Source organism: Balearica regulorum, chromosome 13 (assembly GCF_011004875.1).
Source record: "Balearica regulorum gibbericeps isolate bBalReg1 chromosome 13, bBalReg1.pri, whole genome shotgun sequence".
NCBI classification, from domain to species: domain Eukaryota; kingdom Metazoa; phylum Chordata; class Aves; order Gruiformes; family Gruidae; genus Balearica; species Balearica regulorum.
In genome coordinates, this window is record NC_046196.1 from 22,767,153 (window position 1) to 22,792,597 (window position 25,445).

Sequence of the window (25,445 nt, forward strand, 5' to 3'; positions counted from 1 at the left end):
AACAGTGAGATGAGCCAAAATACCCAATCGATCCAAAGAAATGGGATTCAGGGGCAAACACCCGCACTGGCATAAACTCTGACTTGGTTGTAGTTAGGGTTCTCGCAATGGAAATATTTTTATTTAAATGCACGGGTCTGATTATTCTAGGACTCAGGGAAATATTTATTTACTGTTTACATTATGTCTAAGGGAAAAACAAGCAACCTGCCTTTCCTTTGGAACAAGGTTTAAGAGAGAATGTAGTAGATGTGAATGATTTAAGGAAAAAATCCCAGATTTCTAGATAGAGCAGTGTGCACAGAGATCTCCAGATCTAGCCAGGTAGGGTGCAAAAAACAATCAAATATTAGTATTTCTCTAGACGCCAGAGAAGTTACACTGGAAAACCAAATGCAGCCTCCAGCCGAGCCCCAGACAAGGCAAGATGGCACACAGCGCTGTTTCAAAATTCATTTATCAGAAAAAATAATAATGATCCGGTCCAACACCACCCACGTTTCCGGACAGACATGTTTGCTCTGGTCATCCTGCCTCAAGCCCGGCGCTGTGGACGGGGCAGCCCTGAGGGAACTGGGGTGGATGGAGGGGCCCGGGGCGGTGAGGAGCCGCTGAGGAGGCAATGGGCAGCACCTACGGCCACGCTCTGCCCCATTTTCCCACCTTCTCTGCCCGGATCTGGCCCACCACACGTCCCGTTGGCGCTTCCACCAGAGCAGAAGCTGCCGCAGCGCTACCAACGCAACCCCTTTATGGCCAAACTAGTGATTCAGTGCTTAAAAATCCCCAACTTCACCCATAACCAGGTTCCCATCATTACTCCAGCTAGTAAAAACTGCAATATCGGTTTGCTCCCAGCACCTGGGAGCCAAAGTCACCTCCAGCAACGTTTCCAACCTTAGACTTGCACATGGGGAAACAAAGGGCGCAGCCGGACCTCTAAATCTAAACCCCCACGGGCTGCCCGCCCGCGGCACTCACCTAGCTGGCAGTCCGTCGCGGTGCGCTGCCATAGCGGCGGCAACAGCAGCAGCTGCTGCTCAGGGTCGCCGCGCCGCGGCCGCACCGAAACCGAAACCGCCCGACGGCGAAGATGCTTTGCTGGGAAAGCACGTGGGGCGGGGGCGGTGGCGGCGGCTCCGTGCCAGGCTCAGCCCCGATAACCGCCACCAGCGCCCGGAGAGGCTGCGCCGCCATTTTGTGGAGGGGCTCGCGGCGAGGCACCCCTCAGCGCCCCGTGGGGGGCTGCGCCGCCATTTTGGGGTGGGCGCTGCAGCCCCCAGGGAGGCAGCTGCGACCGTCGGGGCTCCAGTGGCCGCTTTCCCACTTCTTCCCCCCTTCAGCAGAGTCCCCCGCTCCCCACCCCCCGGCAAGGGCAGCCGTTTTGCCCAGCCCCAAGGGCTTGTCACCGCTGAACATCCCCCAGCAGAGACCTTACCCCCGGCAGGGCAAGGTACCTCCAAGGCAGTAAAAAAAAAAAAAAAAAAGGCAGGTGTTATGCAGGAGGGAGCGCGTTAAACCTAGCCATTGTAGGGGAGCTCTGGCTTTGGGAGAGGAGCAGGTGTGAGAGGCGCTCTCAAGCCCCAGGGAGGACATCCATGGACCACCACACCCAGGGAACCCAAGAAACCACAGCCATCCTGCTGCCAGCCTCACAGGGCTCTTGGTGGAAGCCCCAGCTTCAGTATGGCTTTGTGGGGGAGGAGAACATCGTCATATCATCGTCTGCCTTTGTTAACATGATCACCATTGCAGTCTTAGGGAAGCGTGAATTGGTAAAGGAAAATAACTGAGCCACTTCAGATAAAGTATTGCATTGTCATAGCAACAAACAGGAAGCTGCTGTTTGAGTAGACACACTTTTACTTATCTCTTTGGCTTCCTTTTTATTGCTTTTCTCAAGTTTGCTTCCACTGTTATCAACAACACAGGCATAACACTTTGCCTAGAGCTCTACACAGTCCACAGACTCTGTAAAGAAAGTACCCAAGGCACAAGATCTCTCCATTACTGTACTGCACTGTAAATCCACGTCCCATTTATTTCTTCAGCCATGCCCAGGTCCTTTAGCATAAGTGGTTCTGAGCTTACTTGGAGTTATTTGAGTTGACGTCTATCAAAATCAGGATGCTCTTGGCTCATGGTAGAAACAAAAACTCAGGATCAACACGAAAGGTGCTACGTTTCCAAAATGTAACAGATACCAAAAGGTGGCCAAAGCCCGTTTCTGCAGCTCACCCAGAGCCCATACACTTCAAGGGTCCAACCCTTACTCCTAAGCTCAAGTCCTTTAAAAGATCCTGAAAAAGTAGTGTGCATTGAGGTGCAGACTGCAAGATCTTTGCAGATGAAAGGCTCTGTGGAAATACAACTGCAATGAAACTGAAGCACTTCTCAGGAAAAGAAAATTCAACTGCAGCTGATTTAAATCAGCTCATCTTTTAATTGGTTCACACACAATCTTTCTGTTTGAACACAAGTTCCTACACGCCTTTATGAAGAGAGCAGATCTATAATCTTTTCTCAAGAAAATCAAGTAGCAAATGATTTGGGAAGCTAAAGTCAAGTTGTACAATTACATATCCCTAAAGAGGAAAGAGGAAAAAAAAGTATTATATTAGTTTACACCGCATTCCAAATAAGGGCTTTGAGAATCAGGTATGTCCACACTCTGCTTACCTTTCTTGTGATGATCTCGGGATTTTTGATCTCAAATAGATGAAGCCCTTTGCTGTTCATCAGTGAAGTCAAAGTTGGTTCGATCCCTATGGAATCGGGAAACCCATCCAGTTATGGTTACAGCCATCCTGGCTCACTGCTTAGCACGTACTACAACCTTGTCTACCTGTTGCCAAAAGCTGATTGTGCCCCAACGCCCCACGACCTTCAGCCTAACGGAAAACTCGCTTTTCCTTTGTCCCAGCCATTTACAAAGGGTTCACCATTCCCCAAGCGAATGCAGCAGAAATTCGCATCAGTATTGTGGTTCCCCCCCACCAGCTGTCAGAGTTATTGAAGTATTTTTTCAGTGCTTAGGTTTAGGAGAGCTGATGTTAGATGCCTTATGGAGTAGGTTGGCACTTCCCCAAAGGGAAAACTCACTTGAAATCACTTCTGGGATCCCGACAACAGAGATCATTGTCTGCAGGAAGTTTCTTATGGATGGATCATTCTGAAAGCCAGAAAATTCACACAAAAAGGTTTTAAAGATATCATTTAGCCACAAACAGCCTAGAGAATACTTTTTTCGGACTTACCCCACTTGGATCAGCTGTGCATTCAAAGACTTTAAACTCTATCCTGAAGGGAAGGAAAAGGGGAGGGAAGTCACCAAGGGCTGCAGAGATCCTCTTTTTGTGCTGCTCAGACATGGGCTGAAAGGGGCAATGAAACCCCCCAAGAGACCACAGTACCGACCTGGAGTCCAAAGGGTGCAAAATGAGTTTCTTTTCTGCATAGGCAGCTTGGACAGTGACCGTGATTTCCTGCACAGAGATGAACGCAGAGTTGAGATGTAGCTCATCTTGCCTTATAGCAGGGAGTTGCATTTGGAAATTCTGGTTTACTTTCTATGACCCAGATTTCAACATCCTTCTGGCTTTACCTCCAGATATTGCTAAAGAAGTTCAGCATTTTACTTCTCCATTTGCATGCAACCAACTCCTGCCTGATGCCCGCAGCCTCAGTCTGTGGGGCTCTAGACTGGCTCATCCACAGGACTGATGCTTTTGCTGTTCTGTGAGCCAAATCCTACATAAGGAAGGAGATGATTACGTAGGGTGTTGTTTCCCAGTGACCATCTGTCTCAACGTGAAAGATCATCAGACTGGATGCGGAGAGGCCCGCCCCAGGGAATACTGTTACCATAGTGTTTTCATTTATAATCAAATTTTAAAAGAACACATTTTTTTGAGCAAAGGCTCATTTTCTCACTTTTGCTTGTACACAAGCATTTGTTAAAAGGAACGTTTTGTGATCCAGTTGCTGGACACAGCCAGGGGTCTGGCAGGCCAGGAGCAGATCACATCCTGAGGGCCACAGTTTTAGGAACCACCTCTAGTTCAGTGCTTCTGCAGTCCTACTGGAAATTTGTTTCAAGATATCATCTGGAGTACCAAAACCAGCCATGTGTATTTCCTCATAACACCCTAACGTGGGATACTTGCAGAGGGCAGGAGGGAATTCCTCTCGATTACAGTTTAACCCTTTAAAGAGTCTGGTCTACCCTCAGGCAGGGATTTGTTTTTGTGCAATGTTTAGTGTCCGTACCAGCCCACAAATACAAGGCTGGACAAACATACTGCTTTCTTGTGGTGCTACTCGTGACAGCAAAGCTATTGGCATTTTTTTTTTCTGCCTCCTTAGATTCAGTATGAAGCCGTTTGGGGTAAAACACAGTGTAAACAGGAACTTTCATAAAGACATGCATAGAGGAAAAGAAATGGAGCTTCACATTCTTCAGAGCTGTATCTTCATTTCAGAGACAACCATCCTCTAAGTGGGAGGCCAGAGCTAGATCTTGGGAACAAGGAGATTTCAAAATAAATCCATTCCCATGGTGCCTTCATTCTCTCCTAAAACACCTCAGCTAAAGGCGTGTCACTGTATCTGACACAGGTTAATGGGGGCTCATCAGAGCTTTCCGGTGCTGCACTTACCACTTTGCACACCAGTGATGGGCTGGCCTAATAGAGGAGGTGTTGAGCCAGCAAGGTCACTGCCATCGTCCCCAGCCTCAAATGTTAAGGACAGAGATGGGAGTGCTGAAAGGAACTGAGAGGCCTTCTCCAGCTGCCACAGCTTAGCCACCACCCCATCCCAAAGGGCTCCTCCTGCCATTACTGTCCCTGAGCACCAGGAGCGGTCCAGACTCAAGGCAGAGTCTGTCCCAAGGTCTTCACAGTCAGGAGAAGCAAGAACTGACCTTCTCCATGTACAGAACCATCAGGGGCTCTTCTCCCGTGGGAAAGATGCTGACCTCCACTGCTACCATGGACTTCACGACTGTCCCTTCAGGCTGAACAGAAATTTGGGGATGGGCAAGACTCCACACCTTGGCCACAGAGTCATTGTAGGAGGTGCCTTGAAAAATCTGGTCAGATAAGGAGCAACAGAAGAGTCAGGCTTTTCCCATACCACGTCCCAATTTCAAGCCAACTTGCCACATAACTGCATCCCTTTTGTAGTCCCCAATTCCTCCTCCAGTTCAGACAAGCCCCGTAACTCAGCCGGGTTTCAGGGAAGCTGTGCCAGCATGGAGGGGGCAGAAATCCTCCTTGCAAAGCACAAGGGTTTCTCCATCAGTCCCTGGTTTTCCCCATCAGGCCCACCCAAGACTCCAGTTGTCGAGGGAAGGATATGACATGTTACAATGCAACAGAATCCATTTGGGAATAGGACCAGAAGTTACCATCTGCACCGCCTTCCGCTGAGCTTCTGTGTCTTCCATTTCAAACAGCGCCTTCAGAAACAAACCAGAAACAGATTGTAGAAAAATAAAATACAAGGTTATGGTTAGCCCTGATGCAGGCTGGATGGGCCAGAGTGCTGATGTGTGGCCTGTAGCCAGTTCTGAGGCACGGCTGAGTCCCTCCTGAGGTCACCACCTTTCTACCTCAGTACTCCCACAGGAAATTATGTCACTTTACAACTCAGAAGACAAGTTTTCTATCAGCTGGTGTATCAGCTCTAAGGGATAACACTACCTGGTAGCACATACTTGCTAAGAAGGTACCAATTTCCGACCAGGATCACATGTAGTGACTGACTATAGATTTCTATCTTCTACAGAAACTAGCTCTCACCAAAATACGGTATTTAGAGAATTTTTTACTCTCTCCCCAAAATACAATGTATGAGGTAAGGAGGGAACCACTCTGAAATAGTCACCTGCAACTTCTCTCCTCTGACGGTCAACACCAGGCGCTTATCTAAGAAAGCTGCCGAAGCCAGAGAGTTGAGGATGTGTTCGGACAGCCAGAAGTAGAGCATTCGGGACTCGGTCAGCAGTGACGGGGAGAAAACAGAGTCACTGAAGACATCGGAGTAGTTCTCGTACAGGACAAGGCCCTTTAAAGGAAAGCAAGCGTGTTGGCCATGACAAGCAGCAGGGAGACAGGACAAAACATCAATACCAGCATTTTCATTGCAAGGCGAAGGCCTGGCTGGCCTCGGAGCAGAGCGCAAGCTGCTCGGCTGGGCAGAAGGCTGGCATCAGCTCACACTGCACACTTACCTTTGGCGGCACAGCAGCACTGCATGGCAGCAAGGGACCAGCCCCTCCCAGCCCTCCAGCAAACATCCTCGCCAGAAAACCTTTGATCTCTGAGCAGCCCAGGTTACTTTACCTTGTGATGTGATTCTAAGTAATTTGCTTTTATTAAAGGAAGTGATGCAAGGGAAATATCAAGTCTGATATCCTCATCCTGGACAAAATCCGCTGCAGGAAGAAAACACAAAAAACCTCACACCAGCAATACGACCTCAAGCAGAGCGTGTGACTGTCGCTCTTAGGACTTGCTGCAGAAGGTGACTGGCAGTTATAAAAGGACACAGGGATGGGACTAGGGGTCCCACTGCTTTGGGTGCTAGCACTGATCCTGCCACCTCTCATGGACTCAGTCTCTCCACTGGGAAATATGGGTAATGACTCAGTTTTACATTCTGCTCCTTTTCCTTGGTATTTGGGACTGGGAACCATGGGAAGACCTTCAGCGAGCTGATACGGATGCTGTAATATCTCCAATGCATGTCCTGTTCTAGCTAACATCAGTCCTTCTACAGCTATCCCACACCTCTGGTCATTACGTAATGAAGGAGAAATACCTCATGAACTGAAAAGTGTCTTTCAACCAGAGCAGTCACCCTTAAAAAAAAAATCAACCTGATGCAGAAAATACAAAGCATAGCATTGCTAAAGTTTACTTTGCTGATGGCCCAGGATCCCATGCATTTTCGAAGGACTTTTTTGATCGTGTGGCTAGTGCCCTGCTGGAGCTCAAGTGTTAAATGTTGTATATAAAAAAAGAAAGCAGAAACCCAAGGATATTTACCTGCTAAATCATGTACAAAATTTGCCAGCAGCTGGGCGAGAAAATTTATTTCGTTGCACACCTACAAGAGGAAAGGAGAGAAAAACTGAGGGTGGGAGGGAGAATTTTGGGTTGAGAGTGGAGCTGGGCTGCACGGTGAGACCTGGGGGCTGCTGGTCAAAGTCCAGTACCATCAGAGATCCCAGTGTCAGCACAACCTCCCACCATTCCAAGCTGGGGGTTTTGTGGATTCTTTTTGTCTTATTTCTTGCTAGCACTAAAAGCGTATTGCTATTATATTGTGGGCATACATGAGCAGAAGAGCATGTAGCATACAAACTGGCCTTTCCTCCATCTGCAGGCAGTGGCTGACCTTACCTCACTCTTGAGAACAAGCTTCAGAGTGAATGAGATGAAATCCGTGAAGAGCTGCTTCAGCCAGCCTGGCCTGCGCAAGACAGGGAGCACGGTCACGAACCACCCAGCGATCCCTGTGGTGGGTGACGCTTAGGGACCAGCAGCTGGGCAAGCGAACCCCAATTTTGAAGGGGGACAAACTCACTCCTTGTCTCCTTGGAGGTGAAGCGTCAGTTTGTGGAAAGTCAGGTAGCAGTCCGAGGCATCGGCAGCCACTTGGTCCTTCTGGCACACTGCACAGGATGAAAGAAAAGAAAAAAATAGCTAATTTGGTATTAAGACAAGGAGGAGGAGGAGTGCACTTTGCAGACACAGCAGCCCTGGAGCAGGGCATCACTGCAGAGGGGCAGCCAGAGTTCCCTACACATCCCGGGGGACGTTTCCAAAAGACTGAGACCCTGCAGAGTCAGGGCAGATGGAGCTACCTTGCACCTGGATGAAGGGTTTCAGCTCACAGCTCTGGCTGAGCAAGTCTACCAGGCATCCCTGTTTGTGCTTCATTGGGATACCTGCCAGCTCCTATCCTCAGGGACTCTGTTGTCCCCTAACATCACCCAGGAGAACCTGGGCAGTATGTGGAACCCACAAACCAGAGCAGGGAAGGAACTTAGTTGTATTGCAAAAAGCTTGGAAATTGCAATATATGGAGAGCTTCGTGCTGTTCTCCTCCTCCTGGGAGCTTACCAGAAAAACGTTATTTTGAGGTAGGAAAATATATTTTGATGCACACATGATAACCCTCATCCCTTATGGGAGGTGGAGGAGTGCAGTTTGCCTCTGTCCCCTTCTAGTCTGTCTATTGACATTCCAAAGGAAGAGGTTTCATTTCTCAGAGCACACCTTGGGCCTGACCTGGAAACAGCTGAAAAGGTGGACTATAAGGAAGTTCAAACCTCCTGCACCAAAGCCCTCATTTGGCTCACCCTTTTGAAACATCACTTTTTCCAGTCATCCTGAACAGCAGGAGATGAAAAGCCAGTCCTAAAGCCAGTCCAGAAGGCCAGATCATTCTTCACTTGCGCTGGTGTACACCAGCATTACTTTGCTGAAGTGATTAATACCAGCTTCCTCTGCTTGATCCGTTAAAACTATGAGGTCTTTGAGGGCCGTGTAGTCTCCTACCCTGTGTGCACAGGGCAGCAGTGACCCACTCTCAGGCTCCGGAGGCCACCCGACCCCCCACAGAGGTGAGCACAGCTGGCTTGGGCTCGCTGCCCACCGCCCGCCCCGTCCTACTGCTTTAGAGGAAGCACGCACACCAAGACCCCTGCAGCTAGCGATCCCCAGCTGATACTTACTCAGCTTAATGTTTATCTGGAGGTCAATGGAAGACTCAATTTCAAAATCAACCGAATGAGAAAGCTGCAAACTGTAATGGCAGAGGAGAGGACATTTAGCAACGCGTGCTGGGAGCAGCTTCTCCCTGACCACACATCAGCCGCAGGGTGGGTTTTATAACACCTCTCACGTCACTCCTTGCGCTGCAGTGTGTAAAACCCTGGCACGCAGCAGCCCATCTCAAATACTCGGGCTTTAAATCATTGCAGACCACTGCCTTAGCGGCACTTAACAGGAGCATTAAACCCATTTTTTCCACTCAAAGATTATAGAGCAACGAAGGGAAGTGAAGACAACAACTTGTATGCTTTGGCCATCTTGTCTCCTCATGCAAGGGGTGACGGTGAGGACAGAAAGCAGAAGGCAAGACGAGGAGAGCAGGGGTGGGGCTAAGCAGCACTGCTGGCGTATCCGATCTTGCCTCGCTCAGGCAGTAAGCGATGCTGCCGTTGCTAGAGAGCCAGAGGAGCGCAGCCCCTACTTGCACCATGGGCCAGTCCTGCCTGTGGGCAGCAGCAAGAGCTGGGGCCTCAGTGCTCTGCAGCAGCCAGCCCCCAGGTACTTACAACCAGGCCCCGGCGTAGCCGTAGGTCAGGGTCCCTTTGAAGAAGGCTGTCACGTTTTTAATGTCAATGTGAATAGCATCGTTCTCCTTGAGTTCCACCTCGCTCTGCTCTATGGACAAGTCATTGACCTGGATGCTAGAAACAACAGAAAAGCAGTTTGCCCCCAACCCCAGGGCTGTTTTCTGTGACTGGGCAAGACACGTTTGCTCCTGAGGACGTGGGGTCTTTAAGGGGCCTGCGCCAGCTCCAGGAAGCGCACAGGAGCTTTTGCAAATCACAAGAGGCCAACACACAAGGACGATGCTGCTTTCGCTCTGCTCCCCCACGATGATCACACCACAAGGTGCAGGATTGCTTTAAATAGGAAACACGGAGCAACGGGCTTTATTGCGGTGCTCTGTGTCAGCCACAGCAGGAAATCCATCCTGCATTTGCATCACTGTATTTGTTGTCCCCAAAGAAAAGTTAGTAACAGCAAAACACAAAGCGTGGCCACGTGACATCCCAGTGACAAGGGTGGCTCTGGCAGCCCCGGCCAGGTCCTCTCTCCACTCAGTGTCCCACGGGCACCATCTGTTGGCGATGGGCCTCAGGAGCTCCAGAGCTCCCGTCCCCGTTGTCGGAGACGTGCTCTACACACTGCCTTGCTGTCTGCCCACCGACTTGGGAAAGCTCTTAAATAACACATTAACATCCAAATTGTCTGCAATTGGAGGAAATCAGAAAATGTGCCTGCCCTGGGCCAGACCTTTGCTTTCACCAGGAATTGCTGGATCAAAGCTCCTTCCAAGGCCAGTTTCCTTTCCCCTCCATCAGCCTGCACCTCCCCCAGCACAGAGACACTCACTTTGTCAGCCCGTAAGCCACCTTGCCGAGGAGCCGCATGGACCTTTCCCCAGTGACGTTTGGGAATTTGGCATTTCTGAACGCCGCTTGAATGACCTGCGCTGTTTCCTGGTTCACTGTCAGTAGAAGAAAAGGGCAAAGATACCAAACTGCAACCTCTCCTGGCTGCAAAGGCAGGCCTGCACCCAGGATTAAAGCACCACAGAAGAGTTTTATCAAAGTAATTTCTATTAGATTAAGGAAATGCTAGAAGTAGCTTCAGAGTAAATATAAAAATAGTTAAAAAATTTCTCTAACTTTAACAGCTGATGGCAGCAGGGAACAGCAGTGTGTGGGGCTTGACAGTCACCAGCAGGACCATTCCCAGGGAATCGAGCCCAGTTTTCACACTCTGCACCTTAGGGGCAGATTTTGGAAAGGTTGAGGCTATGCCTGTCCTTACACTGCACAAGCTGTTGACTTTGCTCTGCTGCTGCGACTTGCTTGTATTGCAGTCAGCTGGTGGGTCTCCAAAGGAAAACTTCTGAGAGTTTCTGCACCCATTCTCCTAACATTATCCAGCCTGTTCCAGCCTCAGCCATATGCTTGTACAGGATTTTTTCCTTCCAGAAATACCCTCTCCCAGTATGGCCCAGCATCCTCCTCTACATGTACCACTGTCAGAGTAGATGGGACAGAGCTGTTCCCACCCTTTGCAGAAGCACTAATTATTCTTCCTCCACCTGCCAAGCCCCCAAATCCTTGCAAATAAACCCGCAGCAGCAGAGAACCCCTGTTTCTCCCCTTCTGCACACCAGTCCCAAGAGATGCAATTACAACAAGGTGAGCAGACACACATTTGTTCTAGCTCTTCCCGCACACCAGCCCCCAACGAGGAACAATGCTAAAACTTTGGGCTATGGGGAGGGGTTGGGGACCGCTTTTTAGCTCCTTTGCGAAGTTATGCCTGTTCAGTTCAGGTGCCCCAGGCAAGTATTAATACATCTTACTAGATAAACCTTTTCCACAAGAGCCAGGGAAGCAAGAAACCCCCTCACTTGGCTGATCTCTCACTAACTTGTCCTGATTGGGGAGGGGGGAACGCAGCCCCATAGAGCAGGCACTTACACAGCAATGCCGCGGGCTTGGTCATCCTGCAGACGATCCCTGTGACGGTGTAAGGGAAGGGCCCAAACTCACAGGCTGCTGCCACATGGACGAGCATTAGCAAGATCCCGAAGGTCCCCAGCCTCATCCTGTGAGCCCAGCGCATCTTCAGCCAGAGGGGAGAGCGCCGACGAGATCGACTGATTCTTGACTGTGGCGAAGGCTGCTTTCATACCTCCAAGCAGAGCTCGTTCAAAGCAGGACATGACCTGCTTCCTCCCGTTATCAAAACTCATCACACATTTCCTAATCTTCCTATAGTTTCCTTAACACTCTTCAAGTCGCACGCTGCCTTCCTCCCACAGCAGGCGCTCGGGCTGCAGGACTTGGCTCTCCTGCCAAGACCACTTTAACTCAGAGCATGCACGTATCAAGGCAGGTGGAGAAAGCTGGAGATGGAGATTGAAAGGGGATAAAGTCAAGGGAGCAGCCTCGCACTCTGCCTCCAGCCAGTTCATTTGCTCTGCACACAGAAACATTCCATATTTTGCATTCCTGCAGCAATTTCCCAGCAAAGCCCTGTTCGAAAGGTACCTACATTATTAACTGTTTCCCCCTCCACTGAATTTAGGCACACTGTGGAGAAACTCAGGCATGCTCCTGGGAAGGGGGGCCCTCCTGCTCCTGCGTGAACCCACATCTCCCTGGAGAGCTCTAGGATCAGAGGACTGGGACACTCTCTACCTCCAGGCTGGATTTTTGGACCATCTTTGGTTTGCCATCTTCCAGAGGGGGAAGAACCACTAAGCTGGAGCTTTTCACACACGTAGCATCTCAGCCACTATTTGGGAAGAGTTAGAAACCCAAGTTCATATCTGCTCCTGGTGCACACCTGCCCTGCACAGCACCATCCCCCCGGCACCCCTGTTGTGGTGCTAGGACCCATCCCAAAATGAGCTCCAGGACAAAACAGAGTGAGGCTATTTCAGCAACGAGGCTCCCAGCAGCTCCCGTGAACCATTTTGCCAGCAAGACTGATGGAGAAGAAAAGGTGAAATCCCAGCAACTCAGCCCCCCGAGCAAGAAAAGGTGCCATCCTCCCTCCTCTCCCCAGCAGATGCCTCATCCTCCCTGCGCCGGGTGAGCGTGTTTCCTCCAGGGAGCCCCGCTGTCCAGCGGACCCCACCCTACCCTGCTGTTTTCCTCCTGAGTTGAGAAAGTGAATGGCCTTGGGTACCCTGCGGGAGGCACTCACGGTCACTGACCCACCAAGGGAAACCAAGCATCTGCAGGCTTCCTCCAGATTTCTCCAGGCAAACGGCATGGTGGCCCAGGACAGGCTGCCTGCTGTGAGCCAATACTGCACTATAAACAAACAATTAAATGTTGGAAGCATACACAAATGGTGTCTGACCAGTGTAACTCCTGCATGGCAGCCCAGCGCCATTGCTTCAGCCACTGTAGCATCCTTGCTGTCCTGGCTAGGTCTTTACAGTGAAGCTGCAAGGGGCACAGGCACGTTACAAAAGGATTTAAATTCAAGAGGCTTTAACCTTGCAATGGCTCTGGTTTCTGTCCTTCAGCTCATGGCTCTCACATGCCCAGCTCTCCCCAGCAGCTCTCAGTTCAAGGGTTGTTGGTGCAGCGGCCAAGACCTGGGGTGAAGGAGTCCTGCAGCCACAGCAGGAGAGGGTATGTACCCCCAGGCACTGTGGCCCAAACGTGTCAGAGGCAGTGAGGCACTTAAATTGGCAGTCAGACACAATGCTGCTGGGTGTCACGCAAGAGCATCCGCCTGCACCCTCAGCACAGCTTTCGGCAGAGGAACAGCGCATTCCCATTTATTGCAGGCCACAAACTCAGGAGTGTTGCACGCAGTTTAGGTTTGTGCTGGAACAGATCTGGAGGAGACACTGCAGGAGGGCAGCAGCCCCACTGAGACTGGTGTCAGCCACTAGAAATGAAAGCAGAGCAGGACTCGGGAGGCCACAGCCACCCCTCTGCCCAGCATGAGGGCAGCAATTTGCCCCAGCATGAAGGAAAAGGCAAAGCGGGGCATTTTGATACAGGGGTATTTGTTAGTGATGTCCCAGGGTAGGTAAGGACAGAAAGACCAAGAACCCAGAGCCAATGTGCTGGTCATGGTAGATCTAGTGCATTCACGGCCCCCTTATGGGCCAGCTCCCGGGCCCACCACTGCTTCAGAGGCTACTGCTGGCAGATGACCTGAGCCGAGAGCACGGGAGGACAGGGGAACTGCCGGGCATTGACCTCCAGCGAGCACAGGAAGGCTGGAGACTTTCCGCCTACAGTAGCAAAAGCATGTGGAACATGGAGGTGCTGCGAGCATCCCTGCCCTGGAGTAACCAGGCAGAGGCCAGGACAATGGGGACACAGCAGCCCAGCCTCCTCCCAGTGCAAGGTCAGGCTAGCAGGAGGCAGGCCAGCTTTAAAAAACCACAGAAAGCTTAAATTCAGCTAGCAGGAGGCAGGGCAGGCTTTAAACCCCAACAAAAGGTTAAACATCCAAGCTGCTGTGTAGTGCTTGCAAAGGGAACACTGAAAGATGTTGTGATAAACATTTGCTATGTAAGGCCTTATCTGAAGGCCACGCACGCACACGTGCTCACCACCTTGCTGGGGATTGTCCTATAACCAGGGTTGTTTTTCCCCCCACACAATCCAGAAGTACATCACAGCACCATTAATCTTCGTGCTGCATTGACCCAACCGTTCAGTGTTACCCTGCAGCTGCTTCCTGTGGGAGCCTTCTAGGTAGCCCGGCCACGCTCTGCCCCTCCAGCACTCACAGCAGGTCAGCCCCTGGCTGGCAGGGGGGCAAAGCCCAAACCCAGCAGCTCCCATCTCACACAAATCCAACGCTCAGCAGCACAAGGCCCTGGTCAATCAATCCCACTCATCCAGCACCAGCCCATGGAGACTGCAACCACGTACACCTTGCCCTGCTCAGGGCTGTGCTGTCAAGCCCCCAGCAGCAGGAATCTTGGGTTGAAAAGACTCAGCTGTGAAGAGAAGTTATTTCTTACAGTTAAAATTGTGACTATGTCAGGCAGCAAATAAATTCACAAACTCCAATTTGTGAATGGTGAGATTTTTAACAGGCTATCACTTGGAAGGCAAACCACCCATCAAGGTTTTTGAACAATGAAGTTTCACATGGCTTTCCACAAAATTCTCCTAAAACCAACCTGATTTCTTCTCTTCCCTACCATAACCTCCAAAACCCCAAAAATAAGCTGGCACACCCACGTGACCCTAGGTCAGCCCCAGCTTTTCATAGCTGAGGCTGCCAAGGGCAGCTGGGTTGAAGCCTGGAAGAACAGCCAGCTGTGTTTCTGCACACTCTGCACTGCCAAATCCAGACTGAAAGAGCAAATACAACTTTCAGTGCTAATTTAAGAGATCTGGGTGGTTCTTCTGCAGCACAGGCCACTGAGCAGACACAAGCCATGGGCCTCAAAGCAGCATCTCCCAGCATTTGCCCAACCCGCCTTGGCAGGCAGCTGAGCATTACCTGACCTCACAGCAGGCCCGGTTTACCTCCATGATACCATCCCATCTGATGTTCAGATGACATCAAATACCAGCAGACATTTCAAGAGCTGTTAATGAGGCAGAAGGGGTAGGATGAGGTGATGAAGGTGCAGTTGGCATGTTTGGTAACACGATAGGGGAGTAGCCCCTGGCTGGCCCGACACCTCTGAGGACAGGGCCTCTGGATGCACAGCTCTGCAGATCCCACCAGCCTCACAGCTAGAGATGGATCACAGCAGAGACCAGAGGGCACATTGAACACTTTGCTGGGCAAGTGCACAGCCACTGGGATGCCCCTGGCTGCTGAGAACAGGGACAACAAGCACGTGCACAAGTGAAGCAGCTCTCTGGAGAAAAGGGGAAGTTGCACACCACCACCCCCAGCTTATCGCCTCAGCCGCAACCTCATTCTCGTGAGGTTTTTGTTCCATAAGTTGGTGACAAACAGGACAAATGACTCCTCAAGTAAGCAGCCTGTTAGAATTTCCTGCAGCAAGAAATGCCTGGGAAGACAGACTGTACACTTCTTCCTCAACTTGTTTTCCAGCAAGTACGGATCTGCTCTCAACTGGGCGAAGATGCCAGAGGGTATCAGGAGACAAAGCAGCAGAGAAGCTGGGTTTATTCTGCTGCTCACTTCCCCACCCAATGGACCGTCACCACCTGCACAGCCCCCCTGCTTTCAGGGAGGCCAGCACACACCCAGGGCCACATCAGTACATTTGCGTGCACCAGTACATTTGCACACAGCTGTGCTCGCAAGCATGAAGAGGGCTTAAACCAGCAGCAGAGTCACACGGCTTGAAGTGTGAGCCAAGACAAACCCAGCTTCCTAAACCCTTAGCCTCAGGGCCCTTTCTGTTCTCTGCAACTTCTGTCCCAGCAGAGGGTGATGTTATTCCCAGAAAACCTATCTGGGATACTTACACACTTCCAGCAGCCTTGCTCTGGAAGTTTCAAGGCTCATTTTTTCCTGAATTCCCTCAGCTAACAAAGCCCATGCTCACTGTCTCGCCCACAGCTGGCACACAGGTTGTATCTCCTTCCTTGCCCTCACTATTTGCATACCTCACCATTACATTGCCCTTCCTCTAGGCCAAGCTGTCTCACAGCTTCCACTGCTCCTGCAGTCATCCCTGCTTGCTCCCCAGGGAACCTGAGACCTTCACAGGTCAGTGATCAGTAACAGGAGTCAGGGCCATGCCACCAGGCCCGTGTAACACCAGGCCCTCAGCCAAGCACTGCTGTCACTTCCCAGAGCTCCTGCCCGGGGTTCAGCACTGGCAGCTCTCTGCGGAGTTACACAGTATTTACTGTCACATTATTTACTCAGTGTCCTCTGGCGTAGGCACAGCTTCCCTCCACCCCAACAGCAAAGAGATATGCCTTTCGCTAAGCCTTTAGGGAAACATTCTCTAAGGGCCAGGAGCCTCACTGCATACCTCCAGTGGCATTAGCTATGCTTAATTAATTTTCTAGTTAATTTTAAACCAATCTGCCTGCTTGTGGGAGTAGCAAAGCCTCACAACAGCAACAGATGTTTTGCTGTCTCTGGTAACTTCCCAGATTAGACGTTTCACAAGTAATGCAGCACTCAGTGCTGTTGCCTAAACCATACCAGAACAGTTTGTTTCTGGTTGCCAAGAAATGCCCTCTCTTCCCGAGACTGGGCCCAGGCACATCTCAGTTGATTTAGGTGCTTTGGAGATATCTGAGTGACCATTAGATACACCCAGAAGAAAAAATCCATCATCCACCAACACACTGCTGAGCACAGGTAGACCTATACCACTGGCAAGAAAGAGGGGACGCCACCTCTGGCAACATCCTCAGAGGCTTGTACAGAATGTACCTGAAGTAATAATTACTTCATTCTAAGTATCCTCTCCAATTACTTCATTCTAAGTATTTACAGAAGACTTTATTGCTAAGTGTTACCACTTTGTCCTACCCATCCTCCTCATCTCCAACAAACTGAAGATGTGGCAGAAAAATACATGATTAAGCAGAAAAACTACTTGTAAGATGCTTAGAAAGGAAACTGTTCAAAGCCAAAGAGACATCACTAAGATTGAACTTGCTACCACAGGTAACACCAACAAGCCATGTTCAACATCAATCTGAAGTAGCAAGATCAAGCATTACCAGTTAAGACTGTTACAACTGCTTGTACCAACTCATGCATGTCAGCCCTGACCAGACACTCCTAAACAAACACTGCAGGTGGCACTGAGGAAAAGCACTCCAAGTTTCATGGGTAGCTGTTGTTCCTAGACAGCACATTTCAAGGCAAGTTAAATCCCTGAGCCAAGATAACACATTGCACCACCACCGAGGCACACTGGGTTCAAGGGATCAAATTCTGATCTCTCCAAATACCTGCAGACTGACCAGAGCCTTTATGCCAGCAGCTTTCGGCAAGAAAATGCAACCTACAAGCTATCCAAGGCACTTCAAATGCTAAAGGCTGCTGAAGAATACAGTAAGGAGCTGAGTTTAAGGCTCTGTGAGCATCTTTTGCCCTCATATCCCAAGTGATTTATCATGATTTTTCAATAAAAACAAGGTGAAAGCATAGCCTGTGCTTTGCATGGGTAGTCTTCCAATTGCTGTACAGCATACACAAGTACAGATGTAAATACCTGCAAATTTTATTGGAATTAAAGCCCTTAACCGTATCAGAAATTAAAGGGAACACAATGAAGTAATACAAGAGATGCATCAGAGTTGAATACAGGCATTAGACTGCTTTAACTTTGCATCCAAAAGCAGTGAAGAAGTTTACATCTTACAGAAATTCTTGCTAAATAGAGCTGAACACACACTTCTCCCATGATTTGGCAGAGGGGAATTAACCTTTGAGTTTAAATCATCTGAATTTGGCAACATGAAATTTAGCCTGCAACTCCACTGAGGTAACTGCTTATCCGGAGGTGACCGTCTTACAGCCCTCCACTTTGTCCAACAAGGAAATTGCACCACACATCCTTCACAGGAAAATAGTTACACAGAAAGTGTAAACTATTGTTGAAGCAATTTAACAATAGACTTTCCTAGAAAACTGCTAATGCATATCTAGCAATTTTTTTTTTTGAGATCCTACACTCAGTGTAATTTAAATAGCGTTTGAGACATTCCAACAGGAATCACATTGCACAGAAGCAGCAATTTGCTTCTCTAACATTTTTGCACACCTGCTCAGAGCCTGTGCATTTAGTGCACAAGTTTGTAATGCCAAGCCTCTACATAGGTACCTAATAAATGCTACAGAACAAAGTTTTCTGGAGTGAGGGCAAGCATCTTATTCTCTAGGCTGTAATCACTTCAGGCTTCTTGCTGCTTCGTTTGCTCAGTCAGTGAAAGCCAGAGGAAGTGCCATCCACTTTCACTCCTGGTTTGGAGCTGGTATCTGATTTGCTCAGGTAGACTAAAGCCCATTGCAGTTCCAGACAAGCAGACCAGTGACAACTCAGTTGCGGGTCACTCCAGGCCCTTCTGGAAGGAGGGATGCAAAGAAAGTCTTGAAAAAAACCCATGCTGTGCTCATAAATGAAGGGTTGGCCTGCTGCAGTTCTTGTAGAACTCGTCCCTCATCAGGAGATGCCTCAGGTTCATCTGCTCTGCCTGCATTTCCCTCCTGCCAAAATAAAGGGTATTTGGTAAATGAAATCATTTCAGAAATATGTTAGAAGAACCACATGTCAAACAGCATGTTGTTACCCAAGTGTCACTGTCAGAACAAAGAGTTTACAAGTATTCCTCGACAACCACCAAGTCAAAATACCCAAGCTGCACACTAGTGTCACTGGTTCTCACGCTGCATCCAACACCACTGTTTAGGACAGACATGAAGTACCAGATCAGGTGAACTATGTATGTATTTACAAACTTTCACTGACATCAACCAGAAGCATCAGCTTGAAATGCAAGCCTCAGATGGCTTATTACTCACATCCTGCCCTGAGGCACTACTCTAAACCCTGTCTTCAGCCACAGGAGCTGGTCGGCCTGTGACAGACCGCTCTGCATTACCACATCCTGAAGGACAGATGCAATTAAACATTCAGCCTGAAATATTTTGTAGAACAGAGGCATTAGCTACACCAAAGGAGGACTCAGGCTGGCAATTATTCCCCCATGGGAGATAGTTTCTGACAAATTTTAGAGAAAAGTTTTTGCTACTACATGTAATTAGTGATCTGAAAGTAAAAATCCACAGGGTTTCATGCTCATGGTTTAAAAATTAGCAAGACAAATACCTGTAAGTTATTGTTCTGGTCCTGGTTTATAGCAGCACGGGGAGGAACATTGCCTGGGAAGGGCTGAACTGGTCTTCGTCTAAATGGAAGCCATCCAACATGGTGCCTGGGGAAGGAAATAGGGTTTTATTAATACTCTTAACCATTACTCCTTCCTGTTACACCAACATAGTTCAAGTAACATCTGACTGCTTGCATTCAAAATACTACACTACATCCAGGTCTGTATCTAGCATGCTGCTAGAAGTACAAAGAGCCTGCTTGCTTACTATGTTTCTACACCCTGGGTAACTTCTGTACTCACCCTAGGAAGGGCACAACAAAGAATATGCGAAAGACAGCATTATTATACCAAAACACCACAGGCCATACAGACCTTATTAGAACTCTGTATCCCTACAGCACCTTGTAACTCGCAATATAAACTGTTTGAAGTTACACTTTAAAATTGTCAATAGTAAAATTTAAGGACTTTTAATGAAACAATTAGCCTTCACTCTCCAAGCCTGCATAGAGGTTGGAAGAGCAAATAATTTGAGCTGCTCTAGTTGCAACTCCTACACTACCAACAGGAATTCAAGGGCCTGCATCACCTGTTTTACTGGTCATCAAAAAATTTGAGAAGACACATTATCCTTCTCAGGCAAGACAGCCCAAGCATGTCAGCAGAGGGCCCATTATCTTTGTTGTGCTTCTAAGATTTATCCCAAGTTCCCCTCAAGAGGCACTCAAAGGCTGTTCAGGACACTGCACTCAATTTAGCTTGGTCTGCTTTCTAGAGAGAACACAGCAGAAAAACCTGCACAGGTACATAACTTTGGTGTGAGACCCTCTTCCCAGACTTCAAACACTTGTTTCCCAACAAGCAACTGTCACTTACTACATCAAACCTGCAGGTCTCTCTGCTCTACACTGCCGAGCCATTGGGGCTGAGAGCTACTTAGGTTTCAAATTGTTTTCTAAAAAGCTAGCCACACCAGAAACATTAGTATAAAAAACAGGTAAGATCATCCATTCTTCATTTAATCTAGGCCTAGGCTATACTTATTTTTGGTAAATACTGAGTTATACCAGGACAGAGGAGTGGTTCACCTTTTCCAGGTACAAGAGCACAGAGCTCAGTACTTCAGCAAAACATTTCTGAATACAATAGTAAATATTAATACCACACACTTACAGGTACATCAGAACAGTGCCACCCATAACCAGGAGGAATCTGCTGACACTGGAGTAGAAATAGATAATGTTGACAAAAACATAGAACAGTGTTGCTGAGTAGAGCCAGTCCAACCAATCTCGATTGCCACCCTCCTCCTCTTCCTCCATGAGGGGACCCCCTTGGGCGTTCATCCGCAAGTTCTGGTTGGCCACTGCGTTAACCTGGGCAGCAGCATTCTGGTTTCCAGGCTGATTTTGTGCAGGAAATGGGTCTGGGAGAGGAGCCGGAGGTGTCACTGGTGCCACCGGTGTGTCCTGCAGATGTCGTGCATGGGAGGGGTCAGCAGATGCAGCCGTAGAAGCCAAGCTGAAGTCAGAGAACACAGAGTACAGAATAAGGCTTAGTCAAAGACTTTCACACTTAACACAGGCACTGGAAGTTTCTCCATCTTTAAGTATAGAGTCAGATCACATGCAAGTAGAAGGTATCAAGTTTAGAGGCCACAGAAGGGTTAAAAACAAGTTTTAGTGCTACCCATGACAACAGTTGCATAGTGATTTCAAGTCACAGCAGGCACCTTCACTTTAGGAACAGTAATTCCAATACGTTTTTGCAAAAGAGTTCTTTAGAGCAATCTAAAGGTAGCCTAGAAGGCTTCCGCAAGTCTCAGCTTTCCCTTTGTCACTGATTCCAGTCAGTGCTCTGTGTGCGACTTTAAGCAGTCAAGAAGAAATCCTTAGCTCTTCAGCAGGATTACATTCACTCTACACACACCTGCCCTCCCAAAGAGGGAGAGATCTGCGGTTTGCAAGATTCAAACCCATCAGCCTAAGCAGTAAGCCAAGCACACGACAGTGGCACCTTCCCACACCATTCAGCATAAGTTACAAAAGAGTCTTCCAACCACCACCAAAAGAGGAAGAACTGCCAGAAGCTCTCTACTTCCTTGTATTGCAGTTTCTACTTCCTACTGGTAGCTTTGGACAGAAAACTTACTATTGCATGTAATATTGCCTTGCATAAATCTGCTGGAGCCAGGACATCTGAAGCATGCTGTAGGTTGTATAAGCCGAGAAGCCAGGAGCCACGTTTTGGAAGGGATGCCGAGTTGTTTCCAGCCTTGACCAAGATTTGAACACATTCATTAGCAAATAGCAGACAAACTCCAAGTCGTTTATTACAGGACAATCTAAATAGCTTCTGGTATTTTGTACATCTAAATGCAACACCAATTCTTCCTTCTGGAGTATTAAAGACAACTCTTTACCCACAGGAATAAAGAAAAGATTTTCAACTAACAGAACAGTGCATTTTCCTTTAGCTTCTTCCATAGCCACTAAAGCTTTTATAGATATTCTCTTCATGTTTGGCCCATGTTCTATGGACGTAAACACAGAATGTGTGGCATAAGGAGCTAGCATCCAATGCAAAGCCAACATTTAAGAAAAAACTTAGTGATGTATGTAAAAATTGTATTTACCTGTTACTGGCTTCTGCTGAAGACTGGCCACCAGAAGAGCACCTCAGTCTTTCACCATTTGAGGAAGATACAGATGGTTCTTCACTGGCTTCTGACAATATTTTCAGCTGATCAGCTTTAACCTAGGGACAGCAATACAGTTGGCAAGGTTCATTAAGGACACTAGGCAAGCCTTATGCAAAAAAGGTTATGCCACACTGAACAGGCTCTTATTTTATAACCGCTGCACAGTTTATAATTTTGTACTGCACAGTACCTCTACACACTGCCACAGAACTGACACTGCTCTTGGGCACCATGCCACAAGCACCTCCACCAGTACATCTCCTTAAAAAGTGACTGGCATCTTCACTTTCACCAGATCTACGCCTGTATTTTTTTTTTAATTTATTTTTACATATACAGTCAGGTCCCATCTGGTTACAAAAACGTAATTGGAAAAAAAGAACTGCATTCATGACAGTCTGACTTCCTGGCTATGATGAGTTTGTACTTGCATACACAAACTGCTGTACACAGAATTCAGAGCAGTTCTGTAGCAATACATCCATGTAATAACCAGAGCAGAGCTGGCTCACGTCTAGCAGCCACCAGACATGGGTAGGATAAGCTCAAATCACCCACAGCAGGCACTACAGACACACCACCAGACACATCAGCAGGTCCACTTGCAAGTAAAAGCTGGGTTTGGCCATTTGCACTTAAGACCAGTAAGTACTCAGTTCAAGCACTAAGGCTCCTCTTCACCTTCCTCTCTACAGGCTGAGTCATTAACAAGAGCAGTTCAAGTGTCTTCAGCTCACAGCTGCCTTCTTTCCCCACACCCCACGTACAGAACCCCTTCCACTTGAACAGTACGCCTTCTGCCCACAAGCACAGCCTCTGTCCAAAAGAGCCTGGAATATGACCAGTCATATTCTATTTAATAAAACTGAATTTATCAGAAAGCATTTATCCAAGCATTTCTCCCAAGTGGTGTGTTATAACTAGATTAATTTTCATATTTCTTAATAGGTGCCATAAGAATCTTTACTGATCAACTGTAGAGCCTATTTTTACTCCGCTTCATCCAAATACCTCTTCACATTCCTAAACAAGCTACCACAAACTAGTTCTGCCACCGCACTACCAGGGGAAATCTGCAGTACCAGTGAACTTCAAAATAGCCATTCGACACTTCCCATTTTCAGTCACAGCCCCAAGATTCAGAGCAGCACTTTAACTCAGCGTAAGTACCTCCGCATTGGTTTCTGGCACATTTGCAGGAGTCTTGAAGTTGTATACCAAATGCAGAGCATGCAACTCCCCGTGCTAAAATGCAAGGGAAGACAGGTTAAAAAAACCATTCACTTTTCTTGATATATGTGAGCACATCCTAAAAGATTTTTTTAATACCTTTGGCAGCAACTCTCTCAGATAATGATGATCAAGCAACAGCTTCCCAGAATAAATCAGCTTTTGGTCCTCTTCAGGCTTTGCAGAAAGAAAACAAAGAATTGGATGAGCTGCTCTGCCAGGCAAGGATTAACTGACACAACTTGCAGCCAGAGGGATGGAGGCATGCAGCTGGAAGCACATTAAGGCACACAGGGAACCGCGCACATCTAAAGTCAGCTCACGAGATAAAAGCAACTGAAGTGCAAGATTACTAACACCCAGGTTAAATCGGCAGGACGATATAAAGCACCCCTTCGGCAAAGGGCTTTGCTACACGCTGTCTCTTTTACGGTCCCAACAAAACCAAAACCATTTGTGTCTCTCAGTGGAGTACCATCTAAGGCCATCAGCACTAGCGATGGGGTCAAGTCAATCTGTTCCACCCCAGCAGCTCTTCGCCCGCTTCCTCCCGCAGCACAGCGCTCGCTGACAGCTGATCGTGGTTCTGGGCAACCGCCTCACCCCGAGGGAAAGCGAGGTGAAGAACCCCGGCTGCCGGGCGCGGGCTCAAAGGCCCCGCGGGTCCCAAGAAAGTCAAACTTCTGCATTTTCCGCATCCAACGTCTCTACGAGCGCAGTGACCCGCCGTGCCCACGGGCTGCCTGCCTCCCGAAACGCCTCAGCCCGCTGCTCCCCCCGGGCCGGGGCCGCCCCAGGCGCTGTGCCGCTGCGCACCCAAACACCGCGCAGGACACGCTGTCCCGGCGGGGGCGGGGGGGGCAGTTAATGTTTAGCAGCGGCCGAACCACAGACCGAGCCAAGTCCCGACACAGCCCCGGGCCCGCCCCGCGCCCGTACCGGGCAGCTGATGCAATCGGGTGCGGGATACCCCGGGGAGGGGGGGGGGGCAGGTGGCGGCAGGGCTCGGCCAGGCGAACCCCGAGAGCCCCGCTGACCCCCATCGCCGCCCCGCGGGGATGTGTCGCGCCCCCTCCCCCCCCCCAAGCGCCGCGGCGGGAAAGGGATCGCGCTGAGGGGAAGGGGGACGAGGGGGTCGCGCGCTCACCGGTGCCTCGGGGACGAGGCGGCGCAGCTCGGCCTTAAGGCGACGCACGGTCCACGCGGGCGCGGCGCGGAGGCGCAGGTCGGGGTGCCGCTGCGTGGGGCTCCGGACGAGCAGCGCCAGCGGCTCCTCCATAGCTGACGCGAGAGAAGCAGCGACAATAGCGGCAGCAACGCCCCTCCCGCCCCGGCCGATGCCTTTATAGGGCCCCGCCGCGCCCCGCCCTGCTGCAGGGCCGCGGTGGCTGCAGCTGATTGGCCACGACGGGAGCGGGGGCGGGGACTGACACGTGGGCCAATGGGACGGAGCCCCGCGTGCGGCGCCGCGGGAGGGCGGTGGCGGGAGGCGGAGGGGCTGATTGGGCGGGGCCGGGTGAGGGGCGGGGCCTCCAGCTCGGCGCAGCGTCACCATGGCGACCGTGATCTTTCCCCCCCCCCCCGTCCCGCACCGGGCCGGGGCCGTGCGGGGCTGGCGGCCATTGCGGGGGCGGCGGGGCCGGTCCGCTGTCCCGCCCGCGCCAGGCCCCTGCCCGCCCGCCCGCCCTCCCTCCCGCTGGCGGCCGGGCGCGCTCAGCCCGCAGGGCCCGCAGGCAGCGGAGCGGAGCAGCCTCACCGTGCCGCGATGGCCGCCCGACCCACACCCCCACCCCCCCCCGGGCCGCGGGGGCCTGAGGCAGCTGAGCCCGCCCGCCAGGCCGCGGCGCCGGCAGCCTCCCCGGGCCCGGCCCTGCTGCACGGGGCAGGGAGCGGGGCACGCGTAACCGGTGCTCTGTCCTTCAGAGACCCGTCCCGTTCCCGCCTCGCTGCCGCCGAGGCGTGTCCCCCACCAGGCGGTTTCTCTCTGCTCCTCAGGGCCGGGGGGCTCCACTGCCGTCCCTTGGTCACCTGCTCGGGGAGAGGCTCCACCGCACATCAGCCTCGGCAGCAAGGGCAGGTTTAGGGATCCCTGGCTTCGCCCTTCCCTTTGCCCGCAGCTCCCTGTGGGCCCCAGCGCCCGCTGGCTCCGCAGCCTGATCCGGGTGAAAGGCCGCCTTTTGCCGTACGGCCATTTCGCCAGATCTGCCTGCCTACCTCAAGAGGTTTGTTTCTCACTTTGCGGGGACAGGACCCAACCGCGCGGGGTCAAAAGGAGCGCACAGGGGTGCTGGGCAAAGGTGCTAATTCGAGAAATTATCACTGACCAAAAAAAAGAAAAAAACCCCAAAACCCAAACACCAAACTGTCGAACAGCAGCTTCTCCCCATACCCATCTTCCTTTGAGATGTGATC

General features: G+C 50.1%; 3 protein-coding genes across 3 annotated transcripts in view; all 3 read right to left on the minus strand.

Annotated features, from left to right (window-relative positions):
* NLRC5 (NLR family CARD domain containing 5) overlaps positions 1-1,089 on the minus strand; it is a 48,924-nt gene extending 47,835 nt beyond the window's left edge. The window contains exon 1 of the mRNA XM_075765467.1: positions 982-1,089. The gene's annotated coding sequence lies outside the window, so the exon portion shown is untranslated. The remainder of the gene's footprint in view (positions 1-981) is intronic.
* A 771-nt stretch (positions 1,090-1,860) lies between these two features.
* CETP (cholesteryl ester transfer protein) lies at positions 1,861-11,533 on the minus strand. The gene is made up of 16 exons (XM_010303537.2): positions 11,306-11,533; positions 10,200-10,314; positions 9,353-9,487; positions 8,747-8,817; positions 7,594-7,681; positions 7,410-7,479; positions 7,053-7,113; positions 6,348-6,439; positions 5,890-6,069; positions 5,411-5,461; positions 4,925-5,092; positions 3,418-3,485; positions 3,258-3,300; positions 3,103-3,172; positions 2,680-2,765; positions 1,861-2,585 (listed from the first exon to the last, which is right to left on the minus strand). Exons 1-16 carry the CDS (start codon positions 11,448-11,450, stop codon positions 2,511-2,513), a joined length of 1,518 nt encoding a protein of 505 aa, XP_010301839.1. The 5' UTR covers positions 11,451-11,533; the 3' UTR covers positions 1,861-2,510.
* A 5,939-nt stretch (positions 11,534-17,472) lies between these two features.
* Positions 17,473-24,331, minus strand: HERPUD1 (homocysteine inducible ER protein with ubiquitin like domain 1). Its single transcript, XM_075765300.1, has 8 exons — positions 24,181-24,331; positions 23,133-23,210; positions 22,974-23,048; positions 21,738-21,859; positions 21,254-21,376; positions 20,276-20,623; positions 19,099-19,204; positions 17,473-18,476 (listed from the first exon to the last, which is right to left on the minus strand). Exons 1-8 carry the CDS (start codon positions 24,310-24,312, stop codon positions 18,309-18,311), a joined length of 1,152 nt encoding a protein of 383 aa, XP_075621415.1. The 5' UTR covers positions 24,313-24,331; the 3' UTR covers positions 17,473-18,308.
* Between the last annotated feature and the right edge of the window lie 1,114 nt (positions 24,332-25,445).